The sequence below is a fragment of the Notolepis coatsorum genome (genome assembly GCF_963971535.1).
Source record: "Notolepis coatsorum genome assembly, chromosome: 17".
Lineage (NCBI taxonomy): Eukaryota > Metazoa > Chordata > Actinopteri > Aulopiformes > Paralepididae > Notolepis > Notolepis coatsorum.
In genome coordinates, this window is record NC_140181.1 from 92,373,496 (window position 1) to 92,400,489 (window position 26,994).

Consider the following 26,994-nt stretch of genomic DNA (forward strand, 5'->3'; position numbering starts at 1 on the left):
ATGCTGCCGTGTTCCTTCAATGCAACTCCATGCGACGTTAGTGGAAGGTGCTCTCACCAGAGGTGGTGTGGTGCAAAAACATGGCTACTTACATTGATCTCAGTGATGGCAATGTCAACCACGCTACCCACAACAATTAAGGCATCAAACGTGTTCCATGCATCGGCAAAATAGTGCTGCAAGCGGCCAGCCCAAAGACACAGAGAGAGAGAGAGAGAGAGAAGGAGAACCAGAGAACAGAGCAAGAAAAAGAGAGGAGGAAGGAAGGGATGAAAAAAAAGAGAGGGAATATGAAAGATAAAAAGCACATTGAAATGTTTGTGGTTTTAAGTCATGAGGTTTAGAGGGCGATTTAAAGTTGACATCCTGAGTGACACTGGGTCTATGAGAGGGTCTACTGCCGGTTTAGTCCTTCTAGAACCTTCTGTGAATGCAGAAAGAATGCAGTAGCAAAGGTCCAACTGAAGCTAATGAGGACTGTTGGTTGCTCTTGGTTACTATGGTTTTTAAACCTTTAAGACAGATGGCCTCTGGTCTTTTTTTTACCAGTCAAGTTATAAACAAAATAAACAAGCTACTGAATCAGATCAGCTGTGCTTTGTTATGGGGGGACTTCATAAGATCTTATAAGGCTCTCACCGACCCAGTGCCTTTCAGGTTAAAATGACCAGCCTCTACTTTGCCCAACTATGACCACAATCAGCGCAGAATCAGTAGACTCACTTTGGGACCAGAGCCAAGCCTACCAGGCCCAAGCCAGCCTAACAGGCAAGTCTACCACAAAAGCAAAAAGGAAGGGAAAAGGAAGTAAGGAGGCGTGTCCATAGGAAACATCGTCTTCAGCTTCTGGAAGCTCTTGGCGGAAGCGCTTCTGAGTGCTGGTCGTGGCTGCTGCTGTTGCCAAGCGACTATTGGAAAATCCATCAGGTGGTCTTTTGCTTAAAGTTTAAATGTATTGTACTTCTAGTGCTGAGCACTCTGAGGCTCAGTCTGGAACGTGAGATAACGCAGCGTTTCCTTGGAAACCAATGAGAAGAAGAAACCAGTGCTAAAACAACATGTTGTCAGTGGACACATCACCTGAGGAAAGGAGGAAAGGAAGGAAGGGGAGCAGCAGGAGGAGGAGGAGGAGGAGGAGGAGGTGTAGGGAGGTGCGGACAGTCTACCTGGCTGAGTATGATGTCGACTACACTGCCAATCACCACAAGGGCGTCGAAGATGTTCCAGGCATCCCCAACATAACCCTGGTTATGGTGGTATGCACAGAGGAGAGGAGAGGAGAGGAGAGGAGAGGAGAGGAGAGGAGAGGAGAGGAGAGGAGAGGAGAGGAGAGGAGAGGAGAGGTGAGGTGAGGTGAGGTGAGGTGAGGTGAGGTGAGGTGAGGTGAGGAGAGGAGAGGAGAGGAGAGGAGATGTGAGGAGAGGAGAGGAAAGGAGAGGAGAGGAGAGGAGAGGAGAGGTGGGGAGAGAAGAAGAGAGGAGAGAAGAAGAGAGGAGAGGAAATGAGAGGAGAGAAGAAGAGAGGAGAGGAGAGGAGAGGAGAGGAGAGGAGAGGAGAGGAGAGGAGAGGAGAGGAGAGGAGATGATGGGATGGGAGGAGAGGTGAGGTGAGGAGAGGATATGAGAGGTGAGGTGAGGTGAGGAGAGGAGAGGAGAGGAGAGGAGAGGAGAGGAGAGGAGAGGAGAGGAGAGGAGAGGAGAGGAGAGGAGAGGAGAGGAGACGATGGGATGGGATGGGATGGGAGGAGAGGAGAGGAGAGGAAATGAGTGGAGGAGAGGAGGAAAGAAGAGAGGAGAGGAGGAAAAAAGAGAGGAGAGGAGGAAAGAAGAGAGGAGGGTGAGGTGAAATTGGGAGGAGAGGAGAGGAGAGATGAGACGATGGGACGGGAGGAGAGGAGAGGAAAGGATTGGAGAAACAAAGAGAGGAGAGGAGGGAGAGGTAAGATGGGGAGGAGATGGGGAGAGGAGAGGAGAGAAGGGGAGTGGAGAGAAGCAGAGGAGAGAAGTGGAGAGGAGAGGAGAGGAGGTGAGAGGAGAGGATGTGAGGGGAGAGGGGGAGGAGAGGGGGGTAAGAGTAGAAGGGGTGGAACAAAGGATAGGGAGGGGAAGGAGATCATGGAGGAGACAGAATGGGTCAAAGAGAGGTGAGTGGAGGTGAAAGAGGGGGGGGGGGTTGGGTGAGGATTGGGTCCCACAAGAGGATACACACTACAGAGTTTTTAGGGGGGGGGGGGGGGGGGGGGGGGGGCTGAGGTAAAACTGAGGGTAAACTGAGGTAACATTTTGGGTAAACTGAGGTAAAACTGAGGGGAAATTGAGGTGGAACTGAGGTCAAATTGAAGTCAAATTGAGATCAAATTGAGGTACAACTGAGGGGAAACTGAGGTAAAACTGAGGTAAAACTGAAGGGAAAGATGAGGTACTGTAAAAGAGGAGGGAGAAGTGTAACTTTGTCTAGATTGCTAACTCAACCACTCAACTTACCAAGTCATACATGTTATTCCTATAGTCTGTCAGTCCAATCAATGTTTAAAAACATGAAATCTCTACCAAAGCCAGAAACCACAGTTTCAACCTATGATGTCATTGACTTGTGGAAATCTGGAGTTGCATCCCAGGTTTAAGCCTCAGCTCCCTAGTTCCTGGCTTTGAGAGAGAGAGAGAGAGCGGTTCCCAAAGATTGATTGATCGGACTGTCCTAGACCATAGTAATAACATCCAAACAGTATACCAATATAGTTGCTGGTGAAAGCCTAGTATCTCCAAAAGGGTCAACTGTTCTAGAATCAGTCAAAAACAACCTTATTTTCAGTTTGACAGTTTGATTGGGTTTTAAATGGGTTTCATACACTCGAGGGTCATCAACAGTGGGCACACTATAGACCTGGGGAGTCAAGTGATAGTTTTAAGACCAACCTGGTTCCAGAATTCTTTATTTTTTTTAATCATAGGAGTTTTTCAAGGTAGCGTGTTTATGTGGCTCCACTTATTAAATTGGTCTGACATTTGACGGGAGCAGAGTTCAGCATAATTAAATGAGATCTGCACCTTTACAATTGACAAAAAACGAGAAAGAAGTGTGTACCTAATGCAATTGAATATTGTTTCCATGGTAACTACAGTCTACCTCTGTATTTGAAGACCGGCCACGAGCGAGCGCTGCGGAGCTGAGAGGATGTGTTACAAAACCATAATAGTCAAAACAACAGACAGAATACACTATTTGATTTATATACTCATGATTACCTGACAAGTTTTTCTTTTTTTTTGCCGTAGTTTTCATATTTTTAATGTTTTATTTGTAGCATCAATGAAAACAAAGATGGCTGTGAATGCCGTGAAAGCCAAGGAGAATGACACAAACGTCAAAGTAGTCGTGCTCAAACTTGTCGAAGTTTGCCGAGGTAGTTACCATGAAAACAAGTACAGAAGTTAAAACCTTTACCTTCATTGGTTGTAACAGCATACAAATTAAATAATATATACCGCCATCAAAGATTATGAGAACCATGTAAACTTTCAATTTAAGTAAGAACATAAGACTCACCATATTTGGAGATACAAGGTTTTCGCCCTGACAGCAGAAATATATAACGATTTTTAATTGAATTGTATTCCTCCTGTAACTGAGGTTAATAGTGTAGAAAGGCTCACCCTAGGCTTGAACGCTATGAGTTTGAGAAACATCTCCACGGTGAAGACCCCAGTGAAGACCATATTGAGGATGTCCATTGCGTTGTTAAACAGCTTGGACTGGCCATGGTGCTGCAGAGTGAGAGAGGGGGGGGGGGGGGGGGGGGGGGATACAGTGAGAGAGAACAATCAATTTTTGTTTTTAAACAGACATTTTATTTATATTCTTTAGTATACTATCTGTAGTCCATTGTATTTTATTCTATTCTATATGTTATGTAAGTCATGCTAGTGAATATGTTTGCTTCCTCTCCTAGAGTGAAACTTGTACCTCAACCCAGTTTCGAACCTTGAGTCCATCTTTCTACAGAACAAGGGAACACTGGATTTGTTTCTATATAAAAAAGCCAATCTTTTGTTGCAGTTTGCTAGTAAGGTTTCCGATATGATATTTAAATGATATCATGTCATCAAGCCAGAATCCCAAGATATTTGTATTATGTGACCCTTTCAATATTTGTGCCATTTACATTTGAGATATGTAGGCTATCATAGTCTATGTTTTTGGATCTTGAGAAGACCATGAATTTAGTTTTATTTGCATTCAGTTTGAGATTTATAAGAGTTTCCTGGAGGGCATAGTAGTAACAGACACAATATTCCCGACACATTCCCTGAGGTCCATAGATGTTCCTAGATACCAAGAACATGCAAATTGACCTTGGAGAAGTGGAGCAATCTTCCATTTACTTGGGCATGTACTTTTAGGCAGATCTTCTGAAAATATGGCTGCAGTTTAACAGGTTAAAGGAAAGCTGCAGCTTCTCCATAGCTAGCTGAGCAGTGTCAAAAAAACAGTATACAATTGTGTCATCCGCATAATATATATTATAAGTGGGCCTGACAATCATTCAATAAGGAGACAATATCATTTATATATATATGCTGAAGAGGAATGGCCCCGGGATTGAAGCCTGTGGGACACCCTTAATAATCTGCAGTAACTCTGATTGTGCATTTCTAGATTTTACACACTGACGGAGATCTCTCAAACAAATAGTTCTGAAGTCACAGGACTTTCTACTCATACCAATATTACACGGTTTGTAAGAGCAAAGGATGATCAACTGTGTCAAATGTTTTAGACAGGTCTACAAAAATAGCAGCACAATGCGTCTTATTATCTAATGCAGAAATAATGTAATTTGTGATTAATGTAACAGCTGAAATAGTGCTGTGATTTTCTTAAAACTGATAAACTGATTGAGTTAAGAGGGGGTTGTTAACCAAGGATTCAATTATATTAGCCAAGCATGGTAGTTTGGATGTTGGGTGGTGATTATTTACACTATTAGTGAATAATAGTGTAATAATAATAATAATAATAATAATAATAGTAAAATAATAGTGATACTCGTTTAGCTGGGGACCCCCTGGAGCGCCCTCAAAGACCTCTGAGGGCCCCCGGACCCCACGTTGATAACCACTGCTGTAACATACCGGGTGGTGTGTATATGGTCTCTTACCTAAGTTGTACCTCATCCCATTTCTGCATTGTACTGTATACTGTATTGTATTGTATACTGTAACTCACTGTCACTCTTTTTTACTCTGTATTGTATATTGTACATATTATGTATATTGACTGAACACTTTTTGCTTACGTACTTTTGACTTTCTATTTTATATTTTTTTATCTTTTTTTATCTAGCACACTCCCAGGAGCTCATAACAGAAAAAAACATTTCATAGAAAAGTATTTTGTATTTTTTTATGACAACTAATAAAGAAACTTGAACTTGAAACTGACCTGTATGGCCAGGCAGAGTGTGTTGAGGATGATGAGGGCGAACATGACGTACTCAAAGCCGGTGGAGTTGACCACGTACCAGAACTTGTACTGGTACGGGTTCTTGGGGATGTATCGCCTGAGGGGGCGGGCCTTCAGGGCATACTCTACACACTGACGCTGGGGGGGAGACGGACAGGAGGGGAGGTTATCAAACTGTACTGTACATGAGCGTCCACACGCACGCACGCACGCACGCACACACACACACACACACACACACACACACACACACACACACACACACACACACACACACACACATTCCTAAAATAGTCCCTCGTCCACTGTGAGGTCCACTCAATGTCCCCGCAAGTATAGAAACAAACTTGCTTTCCTTTCAAATGGGGATATTTGGACAGGAAAACAAGGACACTCACCTCCCCTCTCTCCGTATCTCTCTCACCCCTATCTCCGTATCTCCCCCCTCTCTCTCTCTACCTCTATCTCTCTTTCTCTCATTCTCTCTCTCTCTATCTCTGGTTCTCTCTCTCTCTATCTCTCTCTCTCTCTTTCTCTTCTTCTCTTCTCTCTCTCTCTCATTCTCTCTCTCTATCTCTGGTTATCTCTCTCTCTCGTCTTCTCTTCTCTCTCTCCCATTCTGTCTCTCTATCTCTGGTTATCTCTCTCTCTTCTTCTCTTCTCTCTCTCTCATTCTCTCTCGCTATCTCTGGTTATTTCTCTCTCTTTTTCTCTTCTCTCTCTCTCTCATTCTCTCTCTCTATCTCTGGTTATCTCTCTCTCTCTCTCTCTCTCTCTCTCTCTATCTCTCTCTCTCTCTCTCTCTCTCTCTCTCTCTCTCTCTCTCTCTCTCTCTCTCTCTCTCTCTCTCTCTATATATCTGGTTATCTCTCTCTCTATCTCTGGTTATCTCTCTCTCTCTCTCTATCTCTCTCTATCTCTCTCTCTCTCTCTCTCTACCTGGTTTTTGTCCAGTTCACAGTTCTTGTATTCTTTCTCTCCTTGCTCCTGGAAAGTGACGATGACGAAACCCACGAAGATATTCATCATGAAGAAGGCGATGATGATGATGTAGATGATGAAGAAGATGGAGATCTCCACACGGTAGTTGTAGATCGGACCCATGTTCTCTCGGTTGGAGTCGATGGCTTTGTATAGCAGACTAGAGGGACACGCACACACACACAAACATAAACACACACGCACGCACGCACGCACGCACGCACGCACGCACGCACACACACACACACACACACACACACACACACACACACACACACACACACACACACACACACACACACACACACACACACACACACACACACACACACACACACACACACACACACACACACACACACACATAAACAAACAAACATAATATGCATAACAGAAAAAGCCTGAGGGCCCCAGATCACTTAACCCTATATTAATTACATCACCTAACTAACAATTCAATTGTAATATTTGCTTGTGCAACCATGATTTTAATTGAAAGGGGCCCAGAATAAAGTACAGGGGGGTCCAATGTTGTCATACTTATATCCTTTATCAAAAGGCCCTAGAGATGAGTATTTCAGAGCTCTTCCAGAAATTTTCTCCCAGACACACTACAGAAGGTTAACCTTTCACTACCACACTACAGAAGGTTAACCTTTCACTACCACACTACAGAAGGTTAACCTTTCACTACCACACTACAGAAGGTTAACCTTTCACTACCACACTACAGACGGTTAACCTTTCACTACCACACTACAGAAGGTTAACCTTTCACTACCACACTACAGAAGGTTAACGCTTTCACTACCACACTACAGAAGGTTAACCTTTCACTACCACACTACAGAAGGTTAACCTTTCACTACCACACTACAGACGGTTAACCTTTCACTACCACACTACAGAAGGTTAACCTTTCACTACCACACTACAGAAGGTTAACCTTTCACTACCACACTACAGAAGGTTAACCTTTCACTACCACACTACAGAAGGTTAACCTTTCACTACCACACTACAGAAGGTTAACCTTTCACTACCACACTACAGAAGGTTAACCTTTCACTACCACGCTACAAAGGGTTAACACTTTCACTACCACACTACAGAAGGTTAACCTTTCACTACCACACTACAGAAGGTTAACCTTTCACTACCACACTACAGAAGGTTAACGCTTTCACTACCACACTACAGAAGGTTAACCTTTCACTACCACACTACAGACGGTTAACCTTTCACTACCCACACTACAGAAGGTTAACCTTTCACTACCACACTACAGAAGGTTAACCTTTCACTACCACACTACAGAAGGTTAACCTTTCACTACCACACTACAGAAGGTTAACCTTTCACTACCACACTACAGAAGGTTAACCTTTCACTACCACACTACAGAAGGTTAACCTTTCACTACCACGCTACAAAGGGTTAACACTTTCACTACCACACTACAGAAGGTTAACCTTTCACTACCACACTACAGAAGGTTAACTCCTTTTACTACCACACTACAGAAGGTTAACCCTTTTACTACCACACTATAGAAGGTTAACCCTTTTACTACCACACTACAGAAGGTTAACCCTTTTACTACCACACTACAGAAGTTTAAGCCTTTCACTACCACACTAGATGTTTTAACCTTTCACTACCACACTACAGAAGGTTAACCCTCTCACTACCACACTACAGACGGTTAACATTTCACTACCACGCTACAAAGGGTTACTACTTTCAACTACTACACTACATAATGTTAACCCTTTCACTATCACAATACAGAAGGCAAACCTTTCACTGCCACACTACAGAAGGTTAACCTTTCACTACCACACTACAAAGGGTTAACCTTCTATAGTGTGGTAGTTAAAGGGTGAAGATATTGCATAATCCCCCCAACACACACACACACACACACACACACACACGCACACGCACACAGCACACACAACACACACACACACACACACACCACACACACACACACACACACACACACACCCACACACACACACACACACAGAGGTTACTTACGCAGGCCATCCTTCAAAGGTGGACACGGTGAACAGAGCCATCATGTGCCATGAGGACGTTATCGAAGTTGAAGTCACTGTTGTACCAGATCCTCTCTCTGACCATGGGCAGCGCTGTGTCCCCATTGGTGTACAGGATATAGGTCCCTCTGGTGACACAAGATATGATTTTAATGTCCCCGTTTGTAGGAGGGAGAAGAGGGCACACACACACACACACACACACACACACACACACACACACACACACACACACACACACACACACACACACACACACACACACACACACACACACACACACACACACACACACACACACACACAATATAGGCAAGGACGATTATTTAGTGGAAGAGTGCATGATAGTAGAAGGCAGTACAAACGTTTTGTATGCAAGGTATAAGTATTGAAGAGTATTTTGACTGACTTGCATTCCTCTGGGCTCGATTTGGCCTCATCTGTACAGCGGTAGAATTTACCCTGAGAAACAAAAAAACAGTCAAATAAAGAACCATATCTCTATGTATTCATCATAGTAAGACTTATATACAGTACATGTCTACAAGTACACACTTGTCAGAACTCTCCCTGCTATCAAATCCCATTTCACTGAGACAACCATGATAGAGCCATGTTTTAATGCACAAAACAAAAACTCTCCCCCCTCCCTCCTTTCCTCCCCCCTCCCTCCTCCTCTCCCCCCTCCCTCCTCCTCTGCCCCCTCCCTCCTCCTCTACCTCATCCCCCTCCTCTGCCCCCTCCCTCCTCCTCTGCCCCATCCCTCCTCCTCTTCCCCCCTCCCTCCTCCTCTGCCCCCTCCCTCCTCCTCTCCCCCCTCCCTCCTCCTCTGCCCCCTCCCTCCTCCTCTACCTCATCCCTCACTCCTCTGCCCCCTCCCTCCTCCCCTCCCCCCCTCCCTCCTCCTCTGCCCCCTCCCTCCTCCTCTACTCCCTCCCTCCTCCTCTGCCCCCTCCCTCCTCCCCTCCCCCCTCCCTCCTCCCCTCCCCCCCTCCCTCCTCCTCTCCCCCCTCCCTCCTCCTCTGCCCCCTCCCTCCTCCTCTGCCCCCTCCCTCCTCCTCTGCCCCCTCCCTCCTCCTCTGCCCCCTCCCTCCTCCCCTCCCCCCTCCCTCCTCCTCTCCCCCCCTCCCTCCTCCTCTGCCCCCTCCCTCCTCCTCTGCCCCCTCCCACCTCCTCTACCCCCTCCCTCCTCCTCTTCCCCCTCCCTCCTCCTCTTGCCCCCTCCCTCCTCCTCTACCCCCCTCCCTCCTCCTCTGCCCCCTCCCTCCTCCTCTACCCCCTCCCCCTCCTCTGCCCCCCTCCCTCCTCCTCTAACCCCCTCCCTCCTCCTCTGCCCCCTCTCTCCTCCTCTAACCCCCTCCCTCCTCCCCTCCCCCCTCCCCTCCTCCTCTGCCCCCTCTCTCCTCCTCAGCCCCATCCCCCCCTCCCTCCTCCTCTACCCCCTCCCTCCTCCTCTACCCCCTCCCCCTCCTCTGCCCCCCTCCCTCCTCCTCTGCCCCCCTCCCTCCTCCTCTACCCCCCTTCCCTCCTCCTCTGCCCCCCTCCCTCCTCCTCTACCCCCCTCCCTCCTCCTCTGCCCCCTCCCTCCTCCTCTGCCCCCTCCCTCCTCCTCTACCCCCTCCCTCCTCCTCTGCCCCCTCCCTCCTCCTCTACCCCCTCCCTCCTCCTCTACCCCCTCCCTCCTCCTCTGCCCCCTCCCTCCTCCTCTGCCCCCTCCCTCCTTCTCTACCCCCTCCCTCCTCCTCTGCCCCCTCCCTCCTCCTCTCTCCCCTCCCTCCTCCTCTACCCCCCCCTCCTCCTCTGCCCCCTCCCTCCTCCTCTACCCCCTCCCTCCTCCTCTACCCCCTCCCTCCTCCCCTCCCCCCTCCCTCCTCCTCTACCCCCCTCCCTCCTCCTCTGCCCCCCTCCCTCCCTCCTCCTCTACCCCCTCCCTCCTCCTCTACCCCCTCCCTCCTCCCCTCCCCCCCCTCCTCCTCTACCCCCTCCCTCCTCCTCTGCCCCCTCCCTCCTCCTCTGCCCCCTCCCCCCTCCTCTACCCCCTCCCTCCTCCTCTGCCCCCTCCCTCCTCCTCTACCCCCTCCCTCCTCCTCTGCCCCTTCCCTCCTCCTCTACCCCCTCCCTCCTCCTCTGCCCCCTCCCTCCTCCTCTACCCCCTCCCTCCTCCTCTGCCCCCTCCCTCCTCCTCTGCCCCCTCCCTCCTCCTCTGCCCCCTCCCCCCTCCTCTTCCCCCTCCCTCCTCCTCTGCCCCCTCCCTCCTCCTCTGCCCCCTCTCTCCTCCCCTCCCCCCTCCCCTCCCCCCTCCCTCCTCCTCTGCCCCCTCTCTCCTCCCCTCCCCCCTCCCTCCTCCTCTGCCCCCTCTCTCCTCCCCTCCCCCCTCCCTCCTCCTCTGCCCCCTCCCTCCTCCTCTGCCCCCTCTCTCCTCCCCTCCCCCCTCCCTCCTCCTCTGCCCCCTCCCTCCTCCTCTGCCCCCTCTCTCCTCCCCTCCCCCCTCCCTCCTCCTCTCCCCCCTCCCTCCTCCTCTGCCCCCTCTCTCCTCCCCTCCCCCCTCCCTCCTCCCCTCCCCCCTCCCTCCTCCTCTGCCCCCTCTCTCCTCCCCTCCCCCCTCCCTCCTCCTCTGCCCCCTCCCTCCTCCTCTCCCCCCTCCCTCCTCCTCTGCCCCCTCTCTCCTCCCCTCCCCCCTCCCTCCTCCTCTGCCCCCTCCCTCCTCCTCTGCCCCCTCTCTCCTCCCCTCCCCCCTCCCTCCTCCTCTCCCCCCTCCCTCCTCCTCTGCCCCCTCTCTCCTCCCCTCCCCCCTCCCTCCTCCTCTGCCCCCTCCCTCCTCCTCTGCCCCGCCCCCTCCCCTGTTACTACAGTACCTTGAACAGCTGAACTCCTATGCAGGCGAACATGAACTGCAACAGAGTGGTGACGATCATGATGTTACCAATAGTTCTGATGGCCACAAACACACACTGGACCACATGCTGTAGAGAGAGAGGGGGAGAGGGAGATAGAGCGCGAGTGAGATAGGGAAAACAAGAGAGAGAGATATAGAATGAGAGAGAAGGGGGGAGAAGGGAGGGAGGGAGGGAGATAGATAGGGAGAGAGTGAGAAAGAGAGAGAGAGAGAGAGAATGTGAGGGGGGAGAGAAGAGAGAGCGTGAGAGGGAGAGAGCGAGATAGAAAGAATGAGAGAGATAGGGAGTGTGTGTGTAAGAGAGAGAGAGAAAGAAAGAGTGAGAGAGATAAAGTGAGAGAGGGAGAGAAAGAGAGGGGGTGTTAATGAGCATAACCTTGTTCCCAGGGATATACTAATACATTTCTAGTTCAGTTGAAATGATCACCCTCTGTTGGTATAATATATAGGTATAATAACCGGCGTAAGCCAAGCTGAATGGTGGAGTGTTGTGCCAAGAGTGGAGTGCACATCGTAAACAGGTCATTGGAATGTGGGCAGCGTGTTACAGCAGTCACACTGTGCCTCACCTTGAGTCCTTTGGCTCTGTTGATGGCTCTGAGAGGACGAAGAACTCTCAAAACCCTCAAGATCTTCACCACCGAGATAGCTGAAGACCTGCAGACATGAGATAGAGTTAAGCATTACATCACGAGACAGAGTGGGTTATAGAAATTAGATCACGCCTATGGGTGGTTGTTAGGCCCGTTTCGAACTGGTTAAGAACTGTTAGGAACTTCATTCTTAGATGGTTCTATAGAAAGTAGGTGCAAAAAAAAGAAAGAGACGTTTTTTTTTTTAACCTACTTTCTATAGAAGCAGCTGGGAGGTGCGCTGTTTTAAGTGAGCGTGGGTTATTGAATTGATTGATTGATTGAACATTTTATTAATGTCCGCCTTGTTTCAAACTGGTTAGGCTTAGGCCCTCTTTCGAAGTCGCCCTCTTTCGAAGTCGGTTATGCTTAGAGTTTGAAATCAGGGCTGGTGGTCTATCGCCCTGCTCTAAAGATAAACTCTAAGCATAACCGACTTCGAAAGAGGGCCTAAAGCCTAACCAGTTTGAAACAAGGCGGACACTGTGTATGGCACTTTTCATACAGAAATTGCAGTTCAAAGTGCTTCACAGCAGTAAAAAAATGCAGGCATAAGCAAGCAAAAAAAAGATGGAGAGGTAGCAAGGTAAGGTAAATCACAGTTTTTCACATTAGGATCTAGCATCCCAATAGGCCTCTCTGTTTACGGTTTAATTCAGTAATAAAAATAATACAATAGAATAGACGGAGTAAAAAAGTGTGGTTTGATTCAGTTAAAAAATAGGCTAAAAATAATAACCGACACATGAATTTGATAGGAAGTGTATAAAGGTAGGCAGGGTAAGAATAGTGCAGGTAAAGTACAATTTGTCTCAGGATATCCCTGATGTTTCATTTAAATGAAAATTTAAATGAGAATTGAAGTTCAGTTCTGAATCTATGATAACCAAGAGACTTGTGACCTCAGATTTGATCCAAGGGGTTAGTCCTCCCAGGTTCATTATTAACGTTTCTTTTTTTGTGTTGGGGCCGATAATTAGAATTTCAGTTTTTTTCTCGTTTAGTCTCAGGAAGTTCTTAACACTTTCTGCGCCAATCATGTTGTACGACGTGTTTCAAGTTCGTGCTAATTCTGCCAGATCACGGCGTACAACGTTATTGTGATCATATTTCATATTTTCGCCATGGTATTCGTATTTCACTCACGGAGCCTTGTCTGATGCTGTGGGACTCAGCACAACTCTGCAACGCTTCAATACTGCCTCCTGGTGGATGATCGGCGAGTTGCCAAACCGGATATGCCGGTTGGATCTCGGTGCGTCTCCTAATTACGTCCGGCCACTTGCATATCATCCCAGGACTCTAGCCACACACCGTGGATATGGATCGCTGCCATAACTCAATAATCAACATGATTTGGGCGTGTATTAGTATTATACAAACCGGAAATGGATCGCCTTGATCCCCATCAAATAACTGGGATCTGTTTGCTCCAGTATCATCGCCCAACGGTAAGAGGAGGCTGCCGTGACTTTCATCGTTTTTGTTTATTATTATCGATGCAAACTGCTCTGACCCATACTACATAAATCATTTAACGACGATCACGGAATTATAAACGAACCCCCCCTCCCTTTCACCCGCGCATGATCAGTCATAACGTTTAGGACCATGTACAATTGACATTTTTAATATAGCGCCGATCGGTATCAAACGGCATTTGATAATCTAATATATGCATTTATGCCTATATCTCACGTTCTAGGAATTACTGCAGAAAACGATAAAAACATATTTATACTCTAGACGGTATTTTCGTATGAATGTGTGAATGAAAAAGTAAAACGTTCCTACATCCTGAACGATAGATAATCGATGTTGAATGGGCCATAGTAATGTCAATTTAGCAATACAATTTAAAAAGTTATAGCCCTGCAAAGAAGGTAAACATCTCCATAGACTTAGACTGGTGGCAGTGATCAAACATTGATGGATATAAGCGTGGCAGTTAATGTGTTAAGATACAACCTGAGACACAAACATACACATGCTAATGTGATACATATTCCTGATGCAGGGCTGTTCGCACTCTCAACACACACAATTATTACATTTGATAGTAATAATGGCACACCATAAATTCACCAACATGCACATTTGTTGATACATGCAGGACTAGCCTTGAGACAAACGTATGCGTATCACCGCTGCCATGTTTGTAGATCTGGTGAGGTCTAGGAGTTACATACTGAATGCCGAAGGAGACCAGAGATACGCCGACCACCAACAGATCCAACAGATTGAAGTAGTTTCTACAGAAAGCTCCTCTATGGAGGAAGGCTCCAAACGCTGTCATCTGAGAGAAGAGACAGATGAGGCTCAGGTTAACACACACACATACATAGACACACACACATACACATCCAAAACACACACACACGGTCACACATATATACCCATACACATACACAGATACGCAGACATGCATACACACATGCATGCCGGCACAGAGTAGTGCATAACTAATCACCAACATTTGTAACATTTGTAACATTTGTGAAGTTTCCATTTGCTCACGTTCCATTAGGATTCACAATCCTTACCATATCTTAGTTTACAGTATTTTTGTTTACATTGCCTTACCTTATCATAGTTTACATTGCCTTACATTATCTTAGTTTACATTGCCTTAGTTTACATTGCCTTACCTTATCTTAGTTTACATTACCTTACCTTATCTTAGTGTACATTGCCTTACCTTATCTTAGTTTACATTACCTTACCTTATCTTAGTTTACATTGCCTTACATTATCATAGTTTACATTGCCTTACCTTATCTTAGTTTACATTGCCTTACCTTATCTTAGTTTGCATTGCCTTACCTTATCTTAGTTTGCATTGCCTTACATTATCATAGTTTACATTGCCTTACCTTATCTTAGTTTACATTATCTTAGTTTACATTGCCTTACCTTATCTTAGTTTACATTGCCTTACATTATCATAGTCTACATTGCCTTACCTTATCTTAGTTTACATTGCCTTACATTATCTTGATCTACATTGCCTTACCTTATCTTAGTTTACATTGCCTTACATTATCTTAGTTTACATTATCTTAGTTTACATTGCCTTACATTGCCTTACATTATCTCAGTTTACATTGCCTTACCTTATCTTAGTTTACATTACCTTACCTTATCTTAGTTTACATTACCTTACCTTATCTTAGTTTACATTGCCTTACCTTATCTTAGTTTACATTGCCTTACATTATCTTAGTTTACATTGCCTTACATTATCTTAGTCTACATTGCCTTACCGTATCTTAGTTTACATTGCCTTACATTATCTAAGTTTACATTGCCTTACCTTATCTTAGTGTACATTGCCTTACCTTATCTTAGTTTACATTATCTTAGTTTACTGTGACGACCCCCACTCTACCTGCAAATGGGGAGTCTTCTGACTCAAAGAGCAGGTTGGAGTGGGTAGGTCGTTACCCCAATTTGAATCAGAGAGCTGCCTGCACACACAGTATATATGTTTCCCTTGTCTAACCCTTCTGTCTGCTTCTCCCATCTGCTTTCCCACTTCAGACACCACAGGTTGTATCAGCCACCAAGTGAATCATCTTGGGATCCTTGTCCATTCTGTTACATACCTCTGTTGTTTAATTAGATTATTATTTGTTTAGTAAATCATCTTTGTTAACTTTGTATCACGTGTGTTTGGACTACCCATATATGACAAAAACCTCTGGTACGTCATATATGGGGGCTCAATCCGTTTGTAGGACCTTTTTGTGGAATTTGGAAGTGGCTTTGTTTTGTTTGTATTTGGCCTAGTGTGGTTAATTGGGTTTTTTCTGGCTTGACATTTTTCTGGTATTTGGAATTTGTATTTGGCTGGCATTTGTGGTAGAGTTCCTGTTGGGACAATTTGTTTGAGCTCTGTCTTAGTATAGAAGGGCTAATTAGGAAAAGTGATTTGGCTGCTTCTTTGGACTAGTGTCTGTGACCTGAGGTTTGCAGCTAGTATTTGTAGCCTGTTGGCTGGAATTTGTTTGTAGCCTAATTATTTGTATGCCAGTGTTGGGGAGTTAGCACGTGATTTGTTCTTGGGGGTGTTTGTTGTTTGGGATTTGGGGGAAAGTAGCAGTTTGTTTGTGTAGATTTCTTGTGGTAGAGATTTGATACTTTGTTTTGTTTGTTTGTTATTGCTTGTGTTGAGGCTTTGGAGTTTGATACCTGACAGTCTGTGTGTTTTGGGAACCATTAATCCCCGGTTAGGCAAAGAAGGTGGGTTCCCAATAGGGGGGGGCTTGTCTTGGTGTTTTCTTTTTTAGGCGGCTACAAACGCAGGTAGAGACAGGCACTGGCATTGGCGCTTGTGTCCTCTCGGGAGCACGTCTCTGGCTCAGAGGAGTGGCTGTATAACAGGTACTTTTTCTGCCCAGAGAGTTTCAGTGCATTAGTACCCCCTGCATGTAGTAGCATGAAGATTGAGGTTTTGAGGTAGTTAGTTAGTTAGTTAGGCCCTGTAGTTAGTCAGGGTGGGGAGGTTTCATTTGATCAGAGTTTGTTTTTTCTTGGTATTCACGCTTCATTGTCCCAGCATAGGTTTTGTTTGTTTGTAGGCCTACAGTGGCGTATGGCACTTTGTTTGAGTGTGGCACACTTTGTTAAGGCCAATAGTGCACTATGGCACTCAGTTTTGAGCGACAGAAGGAACTTCTGCTACGAGAGTTGGCTTTACAAGAAGCAAACCACAGACTAGAGTTCGATTTGGAGGAGATTAAGCAAAAGGCTGAGCTTGCCAAAATAGATCTGCAGCATAGGGAGCTAGATTTATTGCTTTCTCCTCGTCCAACGTTGTCTGTGTTCCCTGTTCCTGTATGTGACGTTTCTCTCATTTCAGGTTTGGGGAGTGGTGATGTGCAAAGAGGTGTGCGCCTGTAGCCTGTTGATGGTGTGGACATCGAACTGGGTAACAATCTTGCTGAGGTGCGGGTGTGGGCCGAGGGGCCTCTCCCAAGTGTAGTCACACAAGACTCTCCTAGTCCAGACTCACAAGACTCTCCTAGTCCTATGTTTGACGATGTTGACAATGACAACATATCAGATGTTGTCATTGAGCATCCAGCCTGTGCAGTGACACAGGCAATGACAGCAACGTGTGATGCGCAGGGTGCTTCCCAGGGCGCGGATGTTGAGACTGTTCATATTAGTTTGGTTCTGCCTGACCCACTTCAGTCCATGTCACAGTCTGATTTGGCTACAGAGGTGGAAATTGATCCGGCTTTGGAAATGCTGTTAGATACAGCCATGCCGTTTGGAAGAAATGATAAGACAAATGTTGTTGGCAAAAATGCAATAACGTATGAACATGTGGACCTCCTAAAGCCCACCTACTTTTGCCCATCTAAAGGGGGGGGAAATTATGGGGACTGCAATAATGTTTCTCTCTGTTCCACTTCTCCAGTACCCGTTCCTGAGCAGGGACTGCCATGGCTCCTACTGGCTTCCAGAGAGGTCGCCCAGGAGATCACAGGGTTTAGCTCTAATGACCTGAGATTTGGTCAGAAAGTTGGTGATCCCATGACTATTCAGAGTGAGATGGTTGGGAAGGAGAAAATGAAAACGGGATCCTTGTCCATTCTGTTACATACCTCTGTTGTTTAATTCGATTATTTGTTTAGATAGGATTAAATAAATCATCTTTGTTAACTTTGTATCACGTGTGTTGACTCCCTTTATATGATAACCTCTGGTTCGTCATATAACATTGCCTTACATTATCTTAGTCTACATTGCCTTACCTTATCTTAGTTTACATTGCCTTACCTTATCATAGTTTACATTGCCTTACCTTATCTTAGTTTACATTATCTTAGTTTACATTGCCTTACCTTATCTTAGTTTACATTATCTTACTTTATCTCAGTTTACATTGCCTTACCTTATCTTAGTTTACATTGCCTTACCTTATCTTAGTTTACATTGCCTTACATTATCTTAGTTTACATTGCCTTACTTTATCATAGTTTACTAATTATATATCTAACGTTCCTGATATTCCATTGAATGTCAGACATATCACATCTGCATGTGATATTAAAATACATTATTACATGTGTGCAGATACATGTGCACACACAAACGCAAACACAAATGCACACAGACACACACGCACACACACACACACACACACAGATGTGTACACATTGACAACAGTATGAAAAACAAGACACGGTATACATTATTCCAGATTCACTCAGGTTCATTTCCTACACAGATTAAGTCAGAGACCACATTATGAACAATTTCCATGAATCTCTCCATCAATAATCTTCAACTGGTATGAAAAAAAATATGGGATTATCTTCTTGCGAGGGATAGTGAGAGTACAGTTAACTGTATGAGCTGCATGTTAGACAGTGAAAGCCGAGACAGAAAGGATGAGAGCGGAGGTTGCGTTTTGAAAATCGAATGAAACTGTGATTTAATAAAGCTGTGTTAGTGTTCGTGTTGGGGTCGACACTGCAAAAATATCTCTGTACTGATTTTGTATTACAATATATATATTCTTTTTTAAGAAAGTAAAAAATCTGCCAGTAGAGTGAGATAATTGAACTTTTTCCAATTCAGATGAGCTCGATCTCTTTCAATACAACATCATCTTGAAGCTGAAGGAGTGACTTGTGTTATATCAAGATACACTAACTTGTTGCAAGAATATTGTCTCAAAACAAGTTTAGTTGGATAACTGATCTCAAACCCTGCCCTCTTTTCTTGATCCTCCAATCACAACTGTTGCTTCTCTTGAACAAAATTGTTTAACTATCTCCACCGCACTTCACAGCACATTTGCCCTCGTCTGTCGGTGTCACGCTGTGTTATTGTCTATCAACCAACACATCGGTTGAAAGCTAAAATGGCAGCTGTTTGATTGACACCCGACTTGGCCTATTATGTGCTTCCAATTTCAGGGTTATAAGACCAAATAGCCAATGAGCGTAATTTTTCGAAAAAGAGACCACCTCCGGTTTCGCCTCCCGGTGACCGGACCAATCACCTCTGACCTGAATGATTAACCGTTTTTGTAGCCAATGAAATTCTGGAAAACGAAGATACCTCACTTGAGGGATGTAACCAGGAAATATATGGTTTATTCTCTGCGTAAAAGTCCAGACTCGTTCGACTTCTGCTGTGCGCATTACTTCATTGGTGCCAATGGCCATTTTGGATAAACATACCGATACATACCATTAGAAAACATGTGTAAAACACTCATTTACTGTGGCATTGTTATAAACTTTGGACCTGTACTAGATAATACTTCAGGCTATGGACCCATTGTGTTTTCCAGCTAATACCTCTCAGCTCTTTTGCAGGCATCTGTTTGCAAAATAATTCAGACGTAAGTAAAAAATTCAAACTCTATGCTGGAACTTATAAAAACTGGAATCTGGCAACCACTAAACAGAAATGTGAGTTCAAACAACTTTTACTTCAGTGTGTTCAAACCTCTGTTACTCTATTTCATTAGCACTCAAAGTGATTTCTCCTTATTGTGTAGGAAACTTCAGAATGTCACCACTCAAAAGAGACCAGATTCGTGCATGTGCTATAAGTATAAAGTATAATAAATCTCAAATTACTTTGGGTATGCAATCGTCAAACCAGTCCCATTTGTGCCCGATGCTTAAGAGGTTAACATAGGTAAATGATCTCACCCCATCGGCAGATTTTATTTGATTAATTTCTTTCTGAAAATGATATTGCTGTTCCTCTCGCTAGCTCTCGGTAGTGTGACTAAAAACTTGGGGGAGGTGGGTTGTTTTGCAGTGAACAAGCACATTCCATGGAGGCGCCCAAGCCAAAGAGATGTGACATCAAACCTTAACAAGGTTACTTGCAGGGGTTCAGCTGGTGTGGAGTGATCGGGTGGAGGAATACATGCGTGACCTCCCCGCCCACACAGGAAGCAGAGACACAGAGAGGGTAGTTTGATGTCCTCTCCTTATAGTCAAAGGTATTTCAAATTAAGAATCCTAGAATTTCATCGTCTGTTTTCCTCAAGCAAAAAGCGGGGGCTTGTGTTGTGTCCAGGGTGCTCAGAGAATCACAAATAAAAAAACAGGTTGATCTCTACTGCAGCGGATGTACTTTAGCCACATCCTGATGAAACTTTCAAAGCACACAAAAAACAGCAACTGGTCAGTTTTTGCAAAGGCCCACCAGAATCACGTGCCAATTGAATGTATTTCTATAAAAGTGAAATCATACTATCTAAATGAAATAAAAATAGATGAAAACGAATCAAGCAATCACATGTATTCTGCTGAGCCATTGGTCAAAAAGTAGGTTGATGGTAAACATTTTTGAAAAAGGGGCGGGCCATGAAGGAAAAATTACTGACAGACAAAAACCGCCAAAAAGAATTTGTTCATGTTGAAGGACAGGCGCCATGACAACAGGACAAACAGGCGGCCATTTTGACAAAAACATGGGGGGGGGGGGGGGCACGTTGCTGTGGTTAACGCGACATTGCTTATTATTATCGTTTTACCTTAATGAGGATCTCAAAAGTAAACATACTAGTGAAGACATAGTCGGCATAGCCTAGGATCTGAGGAGGCAATCAGAGTGACACAAGCAACACCAGGTTACTACGGGTCTACGAGAGCACAAGCACGGCAACAACACACAGCGCCATTTACCTTCAGCAGGATCTCAACAGTAAAGAGTGCGGTGAACGCATAGTCAAAATAACCAAGTATCTGCAAGAGGCAAAAGTCAAGTCATCAGCATAACAGAATACATTCAATTCATTTGATTCATCAACTGCTGCTGCTGTGGCACGGGTACAATATAAAATAATGATTCATAGTAGGGATGTTCGATATTGGCTTTTTTACCGATACCGATATACCGATATTGTCCAACTCTTAATTTCCGATACCGATATCAACCGATACCGATATATGCAGGGTCCCCCCCTCCCCCCCCCAAAACGGAATAATTTCAGGTAATTAAAATTACATATCTCTTGTCGTGGAATTAACACAACATTGTGCATACTTTTGACAATAAAAAAAAATCTGAATGTGTTCTTACTTGCTTGCCTGGGTAAATAAAGGTTAAATAAATGAAAAAAATAATAATAATACTTTACATTTTTTTTTACCGATACCGATAATTTCCGATATCACATTTTAATGCCAATATCGGCCGATAATATCGGACATCCCTAATTCATAGTATTCCACATCAGGCATCTTGGTTAGGCGAACGACGGCTGCTTGTGATCAAATAAGAGGCGATTATCATTGAGCGACGACCGTGAGCCAATGAGCTGTGACATCGGGCCATATTGGTAGGCGTGACGTGTCGTGCAAATACTATGAATATTGCTTGATATATGAGGCCACACTGTATAATATAATGGCTTTTAAGAAAGTATTAAAGGGGCACTTCACCGAAGAACAATGCAGATTTATTTTTCACGTAATCTCACACACATCCAAAAATCATGTAGTTTGTTATTGAGAGTAGGTGGATTTGAATATGGCCACCAGTGATGTCATTGGAGACATTGAATCCTTGTGTTGTGTTAATTACTAGCTGAATGAAATGATGACATCACTGGTGGCCATATCCAAACTCATTTACTCTCAATAACTGTCAAGCAACTGTTTTGAATTATTGGATGTGTGTGGGATTATGAGCAAAATAAATCAGCATTGTTCTTTGGTGAAGTGCCCCTTTAAGAAAGAAATACTGTTTGTCAGTTGTCGCCAATGTTCTTTGTATCGAAATGCTGCATAAATGTAAACAGGATCTCGACAGTCATTGTCAAACAGACATATTACATTTTATATATATATATTAATATATAATGAGATCAGCCTATAATAATACTTTCTCCAATCACAGTTCACCCATCTTTCTCCTTGTTTTCTTATCTCAACAATCATCTTACAATAATTCTTTATATGACATTTAAACATCATGGTTGCGTTGTACATGCAATAGAAAGTGTTGCCAGGGCACATGGGTGAGATGGGTCGACAACCACTGGTCTCGCTGGACCGCATGGCACACACGGCCCCCCCTTGGCATTGTATACATACGATGTTGCGGGCGGAGAAGTTGCGTATGGGGTCCTCGGCGGCCAGAGAGACCGAGCTGAGCATGATGAAGATGAGGATGAGGTTTGTGAAGACGTGGTGGTTGATCAGCTTGTGGCAGATCACACGGAACCTAGAGCGGAGAAAGATAGATAGATAAATAGATATGTTTAAATTTGAGAGAGAGAAAGAGAGAGAGAGAGAGAGAGAGAGAGATAGAGAGAGAGAGAGAGAGAGAGAGAGAGAGAGAGACAGGGAGAGAGGGAGAGGGAGGGAGAGGGGAAAGATCCCAAACCATTGATAATGCATTGTAAAATGCCAGAAGTACACATGCGCTAATGAAAAGACCAACAGACAATCTTACCTTTGGGAGACAGAGCGGATGCTTCTGAAGGACAATTTGCGTTAGGGCTGATCAATTAATAGACATTTTAAGGAACACGGCAACATGATGGGAAATGTGCTTACCAACTTCTCCAAAGTCAGACAATAAGATAGATCCGGTTGCAAGTTGAATGGAATGTCACAAATGCATGGAAGCGGATACAGACCACTAGCCTAGCCAAGTTTTAAGCTTGTGGTCCATATCCACTCCCATTCATTTGTGCTAAGCTAGGCTAGCTTGCAGACGGATAGATTTTTATTTATTTAAATTTTATTGGAAATTGTTATCTATCCTCTTGTCTGACTTGCGTATTTCCCATTGGCGTGTTAATTTTAACCTCTTATGGATCTGACGGCCACGTCGCAGCACTTTGCGCTTGTCTACCGGGCCGTCTTTCGATCGCCACCACACTCAACCAGCTGCGTGCTTCGGGTCTCGAGTTACATGACGATATATCCGGTGAGCGTCTTTTGACAGGCCGCTCCATCAAATGACCACGTCCGGTTCTGAACAGTCTAGAACTGACCAATCACCGCTGATGGCAAAAATTATTGATCACCATTGTAGCCAACGAGCGTCCTCTCTCCGAAAGAGACTGCAGCCGAGTGGGTGAGAGTGGGGGAAGGTGGTGAAAAAAAGTATGCAGTCGTCAAAAACTAAAACAAAAATGGCCCCGTTTTGGGGATGATGCTTAAGAGTTTAAAAACTCTTAACAGCATCTGGCAACCAGTAAAAAGAGATGTGAGTACACAAAACTTTTATTTCAGTGTGTTCAAACCACTATTTCATTAGCACTCGAAGTGATTTTTCTTTATTGTGTAAGAAACGTCAGAATGTTACCCTTCAAAAGAGACCAGACTCATGCATGTGCTATAAGTATAAAGTATAATAAATATCAAATTACTTTGGGTATGCAATCGTATTTTTTTAATTATAAATCTAGCCCCATTTTTGCCAGATCCTTAACACTTTCAGTGCCGGCTGTGTTTTCCTTTTTACCCCGTTGAATGCCACCATCCACGGCCAATGTTAACGTTAATATCGCCTAATCTATGTTTTAAATTATGGCTATGTGTCTTATCAAAGACTCATTTTCCAGTCAACATTGGCAAGGCAGATTGTATTTTTATCGCTTCATTTCCGTTTGATAGCATTTTGAAAATCACCCGTTTTCCGGGGAAAAACAACCCATGCCTATGATAATTGCCTTTTACTGGAATATTCCAGAACGTTGTCACTTGTCTGCCTATTTATGAATCGTTTTCAAATAAACGCTAGATGATCGATAGTATATGTGTGCACACGCACGCTCGTGCCGTGCGCTGATAATCGTTGCTCATGGCTTTTACAGTCAAAACAGCCATATCACATATCCGCTTATATCTCTGTGAAAACTAGTCTGATTATCCTAACACTGATAACATAGATTCCTTACCTGAGGTCAGATGGTATCCAAATGGTTTATTCCAATTTCCGATCGCCATTCGAAAAAATCGATAAATGTATTGATCCATCGTGTGTACAGTATAACACATGATCCGCGCGGCTCAGAGGCTCCAGAATGAACTCTGGTAGACCCCGGCTGCATCAGTGAGAAGTAAAATGTGGAGTCAGAAATCCGTTCTCCCATTCACTTTCATTGAGTCCATTCCAAAAGGGTGATTTACCATCTGGGAGACGATAGGGGGCGCTTTTTTCCCACATCTGAGCGCCGGCGGTCCCTGGATCTCCAACGGTAGGCTCGCGTGATGCAATATGATTTCAGATCGCTAATAAAAAAATAAAAATAAATACCCGAGAATACTCGTGACCGTGGCATTCAACGGTCGGGTCGTAAACCAGAGAAAAGCCGTGAGTGGCACTCAAAGTGTTAAGTGGTTGATCAAAACCACAATATAGCCTAGTGTAATATCCACATCGCAAAAGGCCACAGCATTTGATAAAGGCTAAATATGTTGTCAAAATGCCGTTATACATCAAGTACTTTGGTGCAGCAGAGAAGTCCTGGGCCCTCATGCATCAACGTGGACGTAGAACTTGACCTACTTCCACACGTAAGCACGGAATGTAGAACTAGCGCACGCACAGGGAAGTCGGCATTCATCACACTTGCGTACGCAGGCTCTACGCACACCTGTCATGATGAATACCACTTTGTTCTACCGTCAATGCTCGTGCATGATTATCCATATATGGTCATGAAAATGAGGAAACACCCCCCATGGGATGTGAAATAATGGACCGACCCGTTAGAAACTCCACGGAGAATTCACTGCTGTCGAACCAAGAAGACACTATCGCGTATTATGGGATAAATAATAAAAGGCGGACTTGTAAACGGTGATGTCAGATATCAACGGCTCCCTAAGACCATTGCTGCAATTCTGCCTGGACAGCTCAAAATACTAATAAAGACCGTTCGTTGACCACTGTTTGGCGTTGGTTGTGTGTCATTATAACCGTGCTGTAATATGAATGCCTTTATTAGTTGTGTTCGATTGGCTATATGATTTTTAGATGCATCTATTTTGTTGTCGGCTAATAAAGACCGCGCTGGAATATGACTGCCTTTTCCCGTGTTGTTTGATTAATACCCCAGGGATTAAAGTTCTCCTCAATTTTATTCCAAATCGCGATGGATCTCCCGTCAATTTTCTACCTGCTGCATATGATTTCTAGAGGCATACTACAATCTATTTTGATGTCAGTATTGGGTAGCCTATATAAACAATATAATACGAGAGCATATACAAGAACAATGAATCTCACTGCATGTATGATAGCCTGCCTTTCAATACATGAACTTGAATCCCATCATATACATAGTCTGTCCACTATAGTGTCATTGCAATGCGTTTTCTATTCTTTCTTATACAGTAAAAAGGGGGAAGAACACTATATTCATATGACTTGTATTCTGCTTACAGCTTCGAAGTTCCACTTGTTTCGTTTAACGTAAAGCCTTTTAAATATAATCAAAACGTTCCCGTGTTTCTGCGGTCTGCGCAGAATAATAACGAGTTGAGCTTTATGATTTATGATGAATTGAAAATGGGGGACCCTGATGTAAACAAGACGAAAGTTGGTCTGCATCCCCAATCAACAATTGTATGTACTGAGCTGTACTGTACTGTACCAATTCTGCAATCTGTTAATAAACTTTTCAATCAATCAATCAATCAAGCTACGCGGAGCGCAGTCAGTCAGTAGCCTACACCCCGTATATTCCGATAACGCTATATAAACCATGCTGCATTCATTCTGAGAGAAAGATCTATTATTCCAAATGCTATTTATAGGGTTTTGACCATAATTACACTACTGTTGCTATTTTACAATGAACTATAATGAACTACGGTTCGTACAGAACGTGCCAGTGTTATTATGCACAGAAGCTCATTTCCTTGTTGTAATAATATATTCTACCACTGGGCGCTAGGTACGCCAGGTCTGAAATGTGCGTAGATGTAAGCACGAAGTCAAGTTCAAGTTCAAATTGATGAATCCCACTCTTTGCTTAGAAATGATCGTACGCACAGGGTAAGCACAAATCTGTGCGTAGAACACGTTGATGAATGAGGGCCCTGGTCTACAAATCATATTCCACTGACTTCCAGATGAAAAACATCTTTGTTTGGTACAGATCGCTATCTCTATCTCTATCATTTTAATACTTGTTTTTTCCAAAATCGTTCGGCTCTATTTTATATGTGTCTGTGTCTGTCTGTGTGTGTCTGTGTGTGTCTGTGTGTGTCTGACTCACTGGTTGGTGCTGCTGAATATGAAGAAGGCACTGCCCTCTGGGATGGGCGGGACCTTCTCTTTGAGGCTGATAATGTCAGACAGCCTCTGAGGATGGGGGCGGGGCACAGTCGGAACCTCTGGTACCTCGTCGTCCTCATCGAATGCTGGGGACAGGCAGGGGAAGAAGGAACATCTCAAATTGAAAGTTGGGCCTGATGCCAGCGCTAGAGGCAAGGTCACGGCGTCATCAAAATCAATAGGATTCTTCCTCTATGGGTCATGAATGTGCACAGCAAATTAGAAACTATTTGATTTAAAGGTGTTAAAAATAACACTAATTCAAAACAATTTAAGTTTAGCCTGATGGTGGCACTGTCTGTCGTTCGGGGATATAATATAATTCAAAAAACAGTGAAACAGTAACTTTTCAGGTAGCTTTACATGTATATCTTCAAACTGTGTGCAAGGGAGGCACTTTTCCCCCAATATAATATCCAACAATATTAATAGAATAGGACAATTTAATATCAATATTAATAGAATAGGACAATTTAATAACATTTAATATACAACACTTTTTTTAAATTAATTGTTTTAGTTTTCTGAATTTCGAATAAACACTTGTCAAAGACAAAGACACAGACTAATCAGGGAACACACACTGACCCCCCAGGACCCCTGTGATTTTACCTGGAGAGTATGGCTCCTTCTCCTGCTCCAGGCCTCCATCCTCTATTGGGGTCTGGAGGGGATG

At 44.4% G+C, this 26,994-nt stretch overlaps 1 protein-coding gene across 1 annotated transcript in view; it reads right to left on the minus strand.

The window, feature by feature from the left end:
* Positions 1-26,994, minus strand: part of cacna1db (calcium channel, voltage-dependent, L type, alpha 1D subunit, b) — a gene marked incomplete at both ends in the record, with an annotated part of 127,180 nt that overhangs the window by 48,106 nt on the left and 52,080 nt on the right. Inside the window, 14 exon segments of the mRNA XM_084333553.1 lie at positions 93-176; positions 3,654-3,764; positions 5,443-5,601; positions 6,403-6,604; positions 8,488-8,531; positions 8,533-8,635; positions 8,917-8,969; positions 11,363-11,470; positions 11,973-12,060; positions 14,225-14,331; positions 20,551-20,610; positions 22,115-22,244; positions 26,260-26,404; positions 26,931-26,982. Coding sequence (XP_084189679.1) covers positions 93-176; positions 3,654-3,764; positions 5,443-5,601; positions 6,403-6,604; positions 8,488-8,531; positions 8,533-8,635; positions 8,917-8,969; positions 11,363-11,470; positions 11,973-12,060; positions 14,225-14,331; positions 20,551-20,610; positions 22,115-22,244; positions 26,260-26,404; positions 26,931-26,982 — 1,446 coding nt within the window.